This window comes from Schistocerca cancellata, chromosome 1 (genome assembly GCF_023864275.1).
Source record: "Schistocerca cancellata isolate TAMUIC-IGC-003103 chromosome 1, iqSchCanc2.1, whole genome shotgun sequence".
NCBI lineage: Eukaryota > Metazoa > Arthropoda > Insecta > Orthoptera > Acrididae > Schistocerca > Schistocerca cancellata.
In genome coordinates, this window is record NC_064626.1 from 152,741,900 (window position 1) to 152,756,617 (window position 14,718).

General features: G+C 35.1%; 1 protein-coding gene across 1 annotated transcript in view; it reads left to right on the forward strand.

Moving 5' to 3' along the window:
- The window catches only part of LOC126167300 (lysosomal alpha-mannosidase-like), a 105,862-nt gene that overhangs the window by 43,747 nt on the left and 47,397 nt on the right, over positions 1 to 14,718 (forward strand). The window contains exons 4-6 of the mRNA XM_049920466.1: positions 4,890 to 5,079; positions 6,365 to 6,566; positions 11,714 to 11,850. Of these exons, the coding sequence (XP_049776423.1) occupies positions 4,890 to 5,079; positions 6,365 to 6,566; positions 11,714 to 11,850 (529 nt within the window). The remainder of the gene's footprint in view (positions 1 to 4,889; positions 5,080 to 6,364; positions 6,567 to 11,713; positions 11,851 to 14,718) is intronic.

Genomic DNA, 14,718 nt, shown 5'->3' on the forward strand with positions numbered 1-14,718 from the left:
GATAGGTGGTGTATTAAACATTGGTATAAACAGTTTACAGAGAATGGGTGTTTGTGCAAAGGGAAAAGTTCTGGACGGCCGAGAACGAGTGATGAAAATGTAGCACGCATCCAGCAAGCATTTGTTCGCAGCCCAGGAAAATCGACTCGCAGAGCTAGCAGAGAGGATATCGTGTTTCGGCCACCTCTCCCAGCCACCATTGATGATTTGAAACGAGAAATAACAGCAGCTATCCAAACTGTTACGCCTGATATGCTACAGAGAGTGTGGAACGAGTATCGGGTTGATATTGCTCGAGTGTCTGGAGGGGGCCATATTGAACATATCTGAACTTGTTTTTGAGTGAAAAAAAAACCTTTTTACATACTCTTTGTAATGATGTATAACAGAAGGTTATATTATGTTTCTTTCATTAAATACACATTTTTAAAGTTGTGGTATTCTTTTTGAACCACCCTGTATAATTAATTCAAAATTCTCTTCCACATAAGCAATTTTATTTAAGATGGTAAGGTATGATACATCTCATCATCCCATTTGTGTCACAAAAATCAATGTGAATTTTATTTGTTTTGATATAACAGTGACTAAATGTCTTATAAAAAACTGAAAAATCAACAGTGGGAGTTTAGGAAATCATTTTAGATGTTAATTGTTACCAAACTTACAAATGTTAGGATATGAGATTCATATTATAACTGTATCCTTTTCTGCTTGAGATTTTCATTAGATTTAGTCAACAAGTAAACATATAATTAAGAGTTGTTGGGAGAGAACTCAACCAGCCACAAATATTGTTAAGAAGCTTTATTTTTTTACAATGATCAGTTTTGGGTCCATTATACACATCTTCAGATAGCTGCACATGTTTCAGTAAAGTATCAGAATTGTCAGCAGCATGTTGTGTTCTCCTGCACTACATAAGAAAATGTAAGTTGTTAGCACCACATACTGTAAGTTGTTAGCACCACCAGCAGTATGCCTGACTCGACTAACATAAAAAAAACATATGCTAGTATGCAGACAACTGAAAACATAGAAATTGTGTGAGTTATGTGTGCTTACATAACCTTTTTGATCAGAGTCTTCACTGTTTTGTGGTCCAGGTAGTGCACCACATGCAGTTCTGTCACTCTAAACACTGTGACAGTATCCATGTGGAATCATTGCCCCAAAAACTCTGCCTTAAAACACTCAGAAAAGTTTGTTTCTTACATTGTGGAGTATGTAACCACTGCGCATTACAATTTTGGCTATGTCCTTCTGGTTCCTTCTAAAGTGAAGAAAACTGTTGTACAGCATGAAGTGGATGGTGAAAGGATGAGGATTCCTCTTCCACCTTCAACTGAGTTGTGCTTTCAGGGAGGCACACTGGCACATTCCTATTTTTCTTCTTTACTTCACACTAAGTAGAGTCTCATATCATATCCTATAAAATACCTATCCTATAAAATACCTATCCTATAAAATACCTATAAAATGTAAACTACACCATTTCCTTTTTAGTCTCACTGCCATCTTCACTGTATGCAATAGGGATCTGGCTTGCTTTAATTGAGAATGTTGTCAATAATTTTGGATTCAAATCCATTATATTTAGCAATTATTTTTATTGTATTAAGCTCCTCATCATAGTTTTGGGACACGGGGATAGAAAGTAGATGGTGGATGCCGCATTTTTGTTGACTGTTGGATGTTGAGAGAGAGAGAGGTGGGGTGAAGAGTCTTCCCAGTAGATTTTAAATTTATGGCTGCTTTTTTGCTATCTATTCATGTCTAGGAAATTAATGGTGCAACATCCTAACTCATTTCTGACCTTTATATTAGTATGCTACTGGTTCATATTTTCCAAGAACTTCCAGAGTTGTCTAATGGAACCTTTTCACATACAGAGAATATCATCAACATATTTGTAATAATGTTTTGACAGTGGGGTTCACTCTTAAGAAAATCAGTTTCCCATTTCCCACAAACACTTGTGCTAGCAAGTGGGATAAGGGCGAGCCCACTGCTAGACCATATGCCTGGTTATAACAGCTCCCTTGAAAACAAAAATAATTTTGATTTAAGCAACATTCTGCCATACTAACTATGCTCTTCTGTTTATCTGGATTAACGTTGTGCAAATACAATGATTGTGACACAGTATCTATAGAATGTTTCACAGGAGTGTTTGATAACAACCTGTGTACATCAAAAGAGACTAATTTTCCATTTGTTGGAATCTTAATGTCAGTCATATTGTTTACCACCTAACAAAATAGAAAGACATCAAAGATATATTTTTGAAAATTTATAATTATTTCAAAATTGGACCAAAGTAGCCCAAGTTTCTTTGTGCAGTTTAATATAAAAACTATTTTAAGACAGGATAATACCTTTGGGCTATGTTACCCCTTTACAATTTATTGTGTTACTGTATAGGACTGTAGTCAACCAACATTTATTTAAGGCATGCAAACCACCCCACCACAGCAAGTAGAAGCTCTCAACTGTTGTACAGAATCAAAACTGTTCTAAAAAGTTTATTAGAATAGGTGCTAGGTAGGAATGAATACTTTTTCAAAGCCGGGGCAAAGTTACCCCTGCAGGAGCAAATTTGCCCCATTTTATGGTATTTTTGTAGAGTTCATTGTCAGTTGTAGTGATTTTCATTTGATGTCATATGTATAACTGAAAGAAATTGGCTGGCATTTTAAGATTATAGCCAGTTCTCAGAGTTGAGGGAAAAAGTCAAACTCCAACTAAAGCATTCAAAACCTATCAGTTACAAATAATAGTAAACTGCTACCCTCAGATATATCACATTTCCAAATGCCAAATTTTGTGACCATTGTTACATCATGAAAAATCACAGATTTCACTTTACTTTTTACTTTATTGTTTATGCAAAATTTTCCTGTCATAATAAGTTAGTGATGAAAATGTTAGCATGGTGGGTGCCGTGACAGCTGATTGTGGACAACAAGCATATTCTACTTTCAACATTAAAGCTACTTTCTACCAACTTACTTAAGATCCAAATGACTTTAGGTTCTCTTGTTAGATTCTTGAGTCAATCTCATTCAGAAAGAGATCAAGAAATTCAAACACATCTTTCTTAAATTTTCATTCATGATGTAAATCTTCATGAATAGTTATTTTTGCTATGGGATTCAATCTCACTGATATTTCTATGACTTTGATGTATTTGGGTCTTTCAGACTTAGTTTCGTATAATAATCTTTCGCTTTCTCTAACAACATATCATACACTACTACATTCCTAAAAAATGTCCAGAGCTTTTTTTACTATGTCTACAAAATGTTTCACTCCAGCTGTTGTGTGTTGGAATATGACAGACTGTATATGCCCAGAAAAAGTAATTTACTTTGAGCATCTCCAGGTTGACACAAAGTACACAAAGAGTAGGCCTAAACCTCTGACCAGCCATGTCCATTGTTCGATCTGCCATAAGTCTGTAAAACAGAGAATTTATTATCTGCTGCACAGTGTATCATGTGAGTCATAATTTCCAATATTTTGTGTCGTATGATTGCACCCTTCACATAATGCAGTGCTTCATCCAGATCTTCAGTTCTAGCACCTCATTCTTCCTCTCACTGAGAAGTGTCATGAAGTTCCAAATGTTCATTTCATGACCTCTCAGTGTGCTTTCTGTTTAACACAGGAGCCTTAGCAAACTGGTTATTACCAGTAAAGCAGTTCCAGGTTTCTTCTCATGTTCAGTGTGGTGCAGTTTGACTGATCTTCACATTGCTGAATAACTGAACAGATTTTTTATAGAAAAGACTCTTCACATGTATTTTGAACTTTTTGGTCGTTTTTTTCCAGTTATAAATAACTTATTTTTTAAAAAGTGGCATTTGTTTCTGTGGTCTTCTCTGGCTGATTGCATGGATAAACCTAATGCAGTCATAGCAGAAATTTCCATCCCAGGAATCTATGATTGCACAGGACAGAATGTAGTTGGAGTTTTAAGATGTTTAACTTTGTTTGACAAATAGTAATTTCAAGAATGCAACTGTTTGATTCAGTTATACTAATATTGTATTTGTTGAAATAAAGCATAATTTTTATTGCTGTCTCTGCCTCTGCAGATCATGTAGATCTCTTAAGTGTATTTGCAATTGGTGGGGGCGGGGGGGGGGGGGGGGGAGGAAGGGGGGGGGAAGGGCAGGAACACCAAGAGCATTCATCCTTGACTGCCCCCTCCCCAGCCTGCAGCATGATATACCATTGGTGAAAGATCCCAACAGGTAGTTAAATGTTGGGGCAAAACATGAGTGCACAAGCATAAAGCAACCCTCTCAAGCTGCAGCAATCTGATAACAGCACACACTGTAGACATGTAGAGAACCTAGGATCACAAGTAGTCTGCCAAACCCAGTGGTGCAAACTAAGGATGTGGCTCTTTATTATGTCTTAGGAATCAGAAGTCCACTGAACAGACTATTTTTACTACCCTTTCACTGAACTGTATATTATCAGTGCCAATCAAAAGACCTTGTTTCAAGGATGGATGCTTCATATTTTGTCACCTCAATTAAGGCCTTGTTGTGGCTGTTTACCAACAGTGAACATCATTGTCTGCAGCTAATGAGCAGGCACATCATAAGAGCCTCCCACAGCTGCAGTAACACTGTTCAGCACAACACCTAGGAGTGTCAGTATCCATTTAATTGTGGAGTAATATGAAAAACAGCTGTGTACTGTACATTAAGTGAGGTTTTTGGTATCTGCTGTGCTTTATAAAAATGCTCTGTTTACAATGGTTTTAATTGAACTTAAATTATATATCTGTGGTAGTGTAAGGGTGTGAATTGTTTATATGGGAATTATAAGTAACATTTCCCTTTCTAAAGTTAAATGTTTATTTTGAATTTCAGATTCATTTATGTTGAAACAGCTTTTCTTTGGAAGTGGTGGCTAGAAAATGATGAAGACAGGCGACAGTTAATGAGGGACCTTATTAACTCAGGTCAGCTGGAAATCATTGGAGGTGCATGGAGTATGAATGATGAGGCAGCCACTAATTACCAGTCTATAATTGATCAGTTTACATTTGCCCTCAGGCAAGTTAAATAGATATTACTCACCTTCATTTGCCTTCCTTCCTTATAATCTTCATTATCTGTCTTTTGTCAGAAGTGACCTGTTGCAAAGGTGCAATGTTGAATTAAATATTAGTAAAATAAGACATACATAGAAATGCATACAGAATTAATGAAATGATTTCTAGGGTTTTGTGCCAATAACTTATTTTGTACCAGTAATAATAAAAGATAAAATATTACTGTTATATTTTCATGTACCTACACATTTAAATTCACAGATTTCTAAGTATGTTAACACCAACATCATCACTACAGTTTACCATTTGTTTGAGATATTTTACTTATGAATAAGAAATTCCAGAGGAATGTGGTGTAAACAGGACTTTGTAGGTGCTCCATAATACTACATAAATGTATTGAAAATAAAATTTTGCGAAAAAAAATTGATTATTTTTGGGAGTTGAAAATCATAACAGATGGCAAAAATCCAGCTGGTTTGGTACAACTCCTTCTGTAATTAAATAAAATATTCTGACTATGGGCATGTAATTTCTGTTTATTATTGGTACTGAATGGCTTCTGACTAGGCATACATAAAACAGCTTATAGTGTTCTCTGTAAAATTATGCATGTGCTTTGTTTGAAATAATAGATAAAAACAGGAGCTGTGTAGCATAAGAGGATAATTTAAACCATATAGGAAACCATTAATAAGGCTTTATTTGTTTGTTAATCTCATATGAGACTCTTTTCTCATCCAACCAATTGTGTCATTCATTAATAAATGAAGGCAGCTGTAGTGCACAGAAACGACAATGTAGTTCTTGAAAATGGAATTCTATCTCAATAATGCTGTTTACCTACACAGAGAAATAAAGTATCATGACAAAAGATGACATACTGCAAAATTAAGTTATAATTTTATTTGTTGACTGTAATGATTTTGCACCAAGTCTCTGGGAATTTCCACTGCCTAAAGTGAATGATGATTGTTCGACATTAGTTCAGTTTTACTGAAAGTAGTATTTCTTTATTCATAATTTGGCCATCAGGTCCTCCTTCCTGTTATGAAATATTGTTCATGTTCTTCTGTAAACTAATGGTCAAAAATGAACTTAGTTATAGCATTATAGCATTATTCATTTAGTTAATTTTCACTGATTAGAAAACTAGACAACATTATTTTGCTCCTTGAAGCATTTTCTTTGCAGGAGAATATTTTTTTCTTCCTTTTCTGTTGATGTACATAAGTGATTCCCTCTTCACAGATGTGGACACTAACATTTTCAAACCAAATTTTCAGAAAGCTGAATGATTCCTTTGGTGCATGTGGCCGCCCCCATGTAGGTTGGCAGATTGACCCATTTGGACATTCCAGAGAGATGGCATCCATTTTTGCTCAGCTTGGGTATGATGGTGTCTTCTTTGCAAGATCAGACTATCAAGACCGTCAGAGACGATACCAGACAAAGGACACTGAGATGATATGGCAAGGCAGTGCTAATCTTGGTATGGAATCTATACGGCAAGCAATAATTGCTTATCTGTATGACCATCTTGAATTATCAGATTTCCATTCCTTTTAAATAAGTGTAACTAGTCACTCACTTTGGCTCAGATAGGTGTTCATTTTTTCAGGACACATTTTTTTTCAATAGTTGCCTGCAACCCTAAAAACTTTAAACTTCTAGTAAAGTTTATGTATATACACCCTGAAGGATTTACTTGTGGCCAGTGCTTGATGTCTGCACAGCTTCATAACACAGTTTGTATAAGTACACATTTCCTAACCATTTTTGTTTTTTGCAGATGCATTGTGGATTTGGATTCTATAGGAAAAAATATGTAACTTTTGTATTTAACATTTTGCAGTGTGACAGATGAAGCTGTAATTGACAAAAACCAAAATAGGTTAAAAATAGTAATATCTCAAGAAACAAATATCTTACTTGGATCCCAGGAGGTCAGAAAGGCATTTATTACAAAATATTTAATGAGAAACCTATTTTTTAAAATCAAAATATACATTAGTTCTTGGCAAATCACATGAAGTTCAGGAACTTTAAAAAGGAGTTTTGTGCAGTTGCTGCATGAACACAAATTCCATCCACATTACTTACCATTGCATCAAGAACTATATGAGGATGACTTTCAAAATCATTTGAACTTTTGCAATTGGATACAACAAAAACTAGAAGCTATGATGATTTTATTACACACGTACTTTTCTCTGACGAATAAGCTGTTACAAATAGTGGTCAATTGAATAAGCAAAATGTGCATTACCGGTTAGTGCAGAATCTCTATTGGAGAAGATAAGTCAAGCATTATCTGTGAAAGGTGGAAAAAGTCATTTATTGTGTTCACTTACTTTAGGGGGAAAAAAGGACAGGTATGCACTTGCACACACACACACATATCCATCTGCACATACACAGACACAAGCAGACATTTGTAAAGGCAAAGAGTTTCTCTTTTCTTTTCAAAATTCTTTCAAAAGATAGCCTATGACAGAATGGTGACTAATTTAATTGAGTAGAACTTGTTAACAGCCTCTTAGTTCTGCTTTTGTGCAGGATTCTCATTAGAAATGACAATACCAACCCTTCATGGTACAAGATCTCTGTAAAGAGACATTCACAGAAACGACAATTATTGTGCAAAATGAGTAAAGGAAAGCATAGGGCCATAAATTTAGAAATGCTGAATGAAGTGTGTTTTGCTTATGAAGGGGAATCATGCATGGCACCACCTCAAACAACTACTTTAGGAGAATCTTATTAAAAGATCTCTCACAAAACCCAAATAAAACCTTGTCAGTGTCAAAATCTGGGGCACCAAAGTTAAGTGTCCAGACACTCATGAATGACAGAGGAACAGAAACTGAGAAGCCTAATCAGAATCAGAAATAGCGATCTCTGTCTTCAAATGTTCCTTTATAAAGGCAGATTCATGAGTTGTATATGAAACAGAAGAATGGGAAGGAAAGTGAAAGGGTATTGTGGAAATTAAATTACTGCACGCACACACACACACACACACACACACACACACACACACTGGGCTGGTTAGGAACTGTTCCTGGATGATCAAAGCGGTTAAGGCAGCCATTCATTACAGGCAGTAAATCCAGCTTCAAGTCCTCGTATGGCGCACATTTTAACTTTCACCATTGCATTTCCACAATTCCTTGTGCAGTTGGAAGTTACTAATTTCCCACCTACCCCTTCCTTTTCCCTTCCATACCTCTTTTCATACACAACATATACATCAGCCATGTCGTCAGAGAGATACCTGCTTTACTGGACATAATAAGCTGCATTTCAGGCTTTCACCCATTTTCAATTGAAATAACTGTGATGAAGATGTAAATATATTATGCCAAATGAAGATTGGTGAAAGCTCTTGTTGTAAATAAAACTATACAAAAAAAACATGCTGTTTGCTGGTATGTCTTGAAGTAATTCAATCTGCAGCCACAGGGTTCAATCACTTTAACATTGATAAATTAATAAAACACACACACACTTTATTTATGTATATATGCCAGATTTTCATCAAAGATCATCCTATGACATTATAAGTATTGTTAGTTTGCATACACCAATACTTTTCACTAATGATTGCAATTACTGTCTTCATTTCTGTGAAATCAGCAATTGAGCTCTTTTGATAGCATCTGGGGTCATCACAAGAAGTTTTTATGAGTGACACTTCCTTGCCAATACACTGTAATCATCATTTGAATGTTCTGAAGCTGAATCATAAACTTTGGAGTTTAAGTATTTAAAGAAACAAATTATATCTGCTGTGAAGGTCATCAATAGTCATGACTCTTTTATCATAATCTGCACTTCATTTCAGCAACATAGCTATTTTTATATTATAATAGCCTAACAATGCAGAATGCAAACAATAAGTAACAACAGTAGTGTGGCAGAAAATTGAAATTTGTGCAGATTGTGGTGATGCACCCTGTACTACAGCCCTCTATGAATGCAGTGGGCACAGAGGCATTTAAGCTATCATTCTTCCCACATTACATATGTGGATGGAATGAAAATGAACTGCAGTATGTGGCATAATCAGAAATACCCACTGTGGTGCACTGCATAGTGATTTGTCAAGTATTGATACACATGTAGATGTGGATGTAATACATACAAACTGGCCATGCCAATGTTGAAATGCACTGTACAAGAATGATGATGTGCTAACTGTCTTATGGGAGTGTGTGTGAATAAGTGAAAAGATCAGTGACTCAAGAGGCAATGGCAGATATGAATAACGGGATGGGAGAACTGTGTGCTTACAAATTATAATAGTGAAATAGAAGATCAGTCAGTAAGATGGTGCTATAATTGATAACTCTACCACATAGCTCAAAATGAGTCAAGGTTCTACAAACAGTATTATCCATGTTGATTTCCACTGCAGAAAACTGTAAGAGATGGATACCAATGTAGATGTCTAATTACTGTAAAGGCACACTGTATACAATGACTCAGGAGGACATGAATTGTTATTCATGTAAAAAAGAAGTCTCTTTCAAATGAATTGAGACATGTGATCAATCTAGGATGCACAATTATGAACAAGTGACTAAAAAACAATCAATAGAGTGAAAGATCAAAAAAAAGTGCAACATCCATGCACCTACTGGGGAAGTTACATAGATAAACTTTTGGGATGTAAAGAACATGTTATTGATGCACTTTTATGAGAAGGGTCGTGGAGTGACTAGTGTTGACTATAGTGACAAGTTGGTAAGGCAGTTGAAGCTAATGATACCATGTGACTATGCTACCTATAGTTTTTTAACAAGGTGTCCATGGCAGTAAACACTTCATACAGATGTGTATACTAAGTATATATTATCTGATCTAAAGTATGAAGTGTTGAAACATTCACCATACAACCCAGACTTTAGGCCATTAGATTTTCAGATGATGATAAAGTCATGGAGACAGCGCAAAGATGATTATGAGACATTTTAAACAGACCATCCCTTTATTGGGCATCCACAGTCTTGTTGAGAGATATGTTGCAAATCAGGATGACTGCTGGAAAATCAGGAATCAGCTATTTCTGCTAACCTTTTTAAAAAGGTTGTATTAAAATTTCTGTTATTTAATTATTGGCACTTACCTTCACATAAATTTTTAGTGATGTGTGAATTAAGCATGGAGATGAGTATATTGAAACATATACAGTCTTTGGTTAAAAATCATTCTGTTTTGCCAGGGGGGAGTGTTGCACCTTGGAACACTTTTTAGGTTTTGGCCTCTAGCCAGCCCTGTAATAGAAGTTTGATATGTTTCTTATTCCATTTTAAACTAGGCCATTGACCTTTTATGTGCTGCAGACTTTTTCTGAAATCACAAAAATTACTATAGGAAAGTAACATAAGAAATCCACTCACCAAGCAGTGGCAGAGTACCATGCACACAAAAGGGTTTAACTATTAGAAGCTTTCAGAGCCAATGGCCCCTTCTTTTGGCAGAAGAGTTGGAGGGAAGAGGGATGAAGGAAAAGGACTACAGAGGTGTAAAGAAAGGGATTCAGTCCAGAAAAGTCACCCAGAACCCTGGGTCAGGGGAGACTTACTGGTCAGGACGAGAAGGAAAAATATTTGAAAACCTTTCCCTAAACCTCTCCAATCCTTTTTCTTCACCCTTCTTCCTTCCCCTTCAAACTCTTCTGCCATAAGAGGGAGCCACCAGCTCCAAAAGCTTGTAATAGTTAATCCTTTTGTGTGTGTGCTCCCCTGCCACTGCTTGGCGAGTAGTTTTTTTATCTATCCAATTATATTATATTATCAGTAATTGATTATTTTCGTTTTTATACAGGAAAGTAAGGTTTTTTGAAAAGTGAAAAAATGTTCCAAGGTACAACATGGTCATGTACCTAGGAACAAATATTTTGTTGAAATTTAAACTGTTATAATCAAGAAAATATTGTCAATACTGGATTTATTAATCTACCAGTTATGTTATTACTTTACTACACTCAAATAATGAAAAAGTAAAATAAATATAAGTAGAAATTTTATCAAAAGCCAGTTCCAAGCAAAGTACATTTTGAAACAGAAACTATTGGAAACTAGTACAAATTTCCATTTTCAGCACAGGTAAAATTGTTAGGACATTAAAGAAACTCAGCTGATTTGCATATATCACATGTTCCGTGGCAGATGACTTCTTCCATTTCAAGGTACGAGGTGGTGCGTGACTGATGAAGTATGTCTCAACTATCCATAAACTATATAACTAGTTTTAAAAATATATAGAACTTTACTCACCATAAAATTCTGTAACTGAAAAATTAATAGTATCTTCCACACAGTTTTCAATATATTACACAGCATTTTAATATGTAAAACTCAAAATATTTGAAAAAAGCTGCACAAAACACAACTTCACATCTCACAACAATAAAAACAGTACAAAATGCTGAAAACATATTATGACAGGCTCTAGTATACATTCCTTCATGTGATTGTAAAATCAGAAACACTGTCCAGGAATTATCATGTCCCTAGGTACACTAACAGCAATGTACAACACTCTGCGCTTCTCACGTATTCATAATTTATGTCTTTCCTGTCATGTTTTACTTGCTTTGCCTCAGTCTGCTGACAGAAATGTGTGTTACAGGAACATCATCCAGGCTGTTTGCAGCAACTTTTAATAACACTTATTTCCCACCAGAAGGATTTTGTTTTGATAGCAACTGTGGTGGAATCCCAATCAATGATGATCCGCAAAGTCCTTCATACAATGTGGATGCTAAAGTAAGATGACAGACTCTTAGCAATATTGCAACTACTAGATAATATTACTTTAAGTATGTACACATGTGTGTGTGTGTGTGTGTGTGTGTGTGTGTGTGTGTGTGTGTGTGGTATATATATACATGCACACAACATTGAGGGGAAAATTCTAATGAACATAAAATATCAACTCTTATGTTCCCACAGCCTACTGCAGCCAATTTGAGATGTTACAGGTATAATGACAAAATTAGATTTCATACAATTTAGAGATATGCAGACATTCCTTAGAGCCAAAGATACCCCAATTTCCTAACTAACCACCGAATTGACAGCAACAATCATAATAACTAGAAAGGATTGGTTGATAGAACACATCCTCAGACATCAAGCAGTAGTCAATTTGGTAATGGAAGGAACATATTATAGAAGGAACCCTATGCTTGGATTACAGTGAGCTGGTTGAAGTGAGTGTAAGTTTCAATAATAATGAAGTGATTAAGAGCCTTGCATAGCATAGAATAGCATTGATAGCAGCATAAAACCATTTTTTGGACTGAAGACCAAAAGAAGAACAGAAAATACTATTCATGTTGGTCTTAACAAGGTAACTGCTGTATTCTACATAGATATATGTCACAATAGCACATACTGGAATATATTAACATGAATTTGTTCAGTGTTACTATGTCACATACATTGATAGTTATTTACAATATCACCTTTTCAAAACTTATGCAATTAAAACTACATTACTTCCTATTTTCCACTCATAATTTCTGTTTGACTTATAAATAAAGAAATATTTTTCAGTTTTAACTTTTTTACATGATGAACAAAGGAATTGTTCTGATTTTTATACCACACTGAAAAATACAAATTAAGCTTATGAAGGGAAACCACTAAGAGGAAAATATTTTATTGTAAAATAAGGCAAAGGAAACCACACACTGGTAGTGGATTGATGCATGGTGCACAGACACATGCACTAATAAAAAAAATACTGTTTTCTAATAAGTGTTTTCCATTATTGGTGTCTGTATTCCATGTATCGAACTGCTACAGATGAATGGTTGACTTCCCCTATTTTGTGTATTGCTCAATAGAGGAATTACCATTATTGTTACAAAAATTTTTTATATATCTTTTTTTCCAAATTGGTGATGTTTGCATATGTATCATTGCACCTGAATGCATAGCATATCCTCATGATCACTACAAGTTAGTTTACAATTTTACTTCGTTTTAATTTTGACAATGTTTCACTATTTAAACAAATTTTACTTTCTTCTTTTTTCAAGCATGCATTTCCAAAAAGTTCATGCAGATACTAAAGATCTTCCAGATCTCTTTAACTTTGTTTATATAGTGACTAAAACTTAATAGAATAACAGTAGCCTCATATGCAGGAACTCTTTATCATGTTCAGACTAAATACAACATATTAACCCACCAAAAAAGAAAATAAGGTTGCGAAGAAAACTATCTCTATAAAAACTTTGCAAAACATTAAATAATGGAAACTCCAGGATCAAATATCAACAATATTAGGAAAATGATAGATTACTTCTCACTGTAAAGATGGCCCATTGAATTGCAGACAGGCACAATGAAAAGTCTGTTACACATAGCTTTTGGCCAAAGCACTCTTTAGCAAAGAAAACACACACACATTCACACAAGCAAATATGTCTCATGCACACATATTTTAAATACTTTTGCATGTCTTAACTTTATTTCAAATTTCATGCATTATTTCATAGTGCATGCAGCATCCTACTTTATATCCCTTATTATCACATTGTCAAATAACCTATGGGGGCTGATAACCTTGTTGACAAGTGCACTTAAACCACAAATACACACACCAAATAATCTTCTCATTTTTTGTGCGTATTATCAATGATTGAATAACACCTACCTGTAGGTCCTTAATAGGTAATATTATATTGAGAATATGATATGTATTAATATTAATATAATGCTTTTTCTGAGTATCATTTACTAACCACCAGTTGGGAGACTGATGCCAACAATTTGGTTCCCTATTGGCTAAGGTCTATTCTAATATTACAGTGACATATCCAAGTTTCGATTGGCTGATTGCTTCAGCTATGGCTGCCACCTCCTCAGTTGTCCAATGGCTGATTTTAAACATGCCACCATCCTTGTACAGTTTTTATAATGTTACTTAAAATCCATCTTGATTGCAAATTTTAATTCATATGACCAGTTTCAGTTCATTCAGAACCATCTTCAGATCTGATATGTATCAGATCTGAAGATGGATCTGATATTTATCAGATCTGAAGATGGTTCCAGATGAACCGAAACCGGTCATATGAATAAAAAATTTGCAATCAAGACAGATTTTAAGTAACATTATAAAATCACTGATTGCTGTTATCCCATAAGACATTATGTCTGTTTTTGCAAAGCTTGTACAGTTAGTCTGCAAACCATAAAATTTACACTTATTTCCATTTACTGTATTTGTCCATGCACTCTTCAATCTTACCACAGTATGCAGTCACTTCGTTTAATAAATAGTAGTTGCTTGCTTCAATATGTATAACTGAATCTGCATAAAAGTATGATGTCACTGTCCATATATTTTCACTACTATTGTGGATAATTTCTTTTTGTGATCCTCATCCAACAGGCACCAGATGTTAAGTTACTGACCTGGATTTTACCTCGGTAGTAGCACTGTTATTCATGAGTGTCTTGGCTCTTGCAGTAATGTGGTTCAGTGACCAGTTTGTTAAATGATGAACACAATACTGTATATGAAACTTCCTGGTATATTAAAACTGTGTGCCGGACCAAGAGTCAGACTCAGGGACTTTTCCTTTCACGTCCAAGTGGTCTACTGACTGAGCCTTTCTC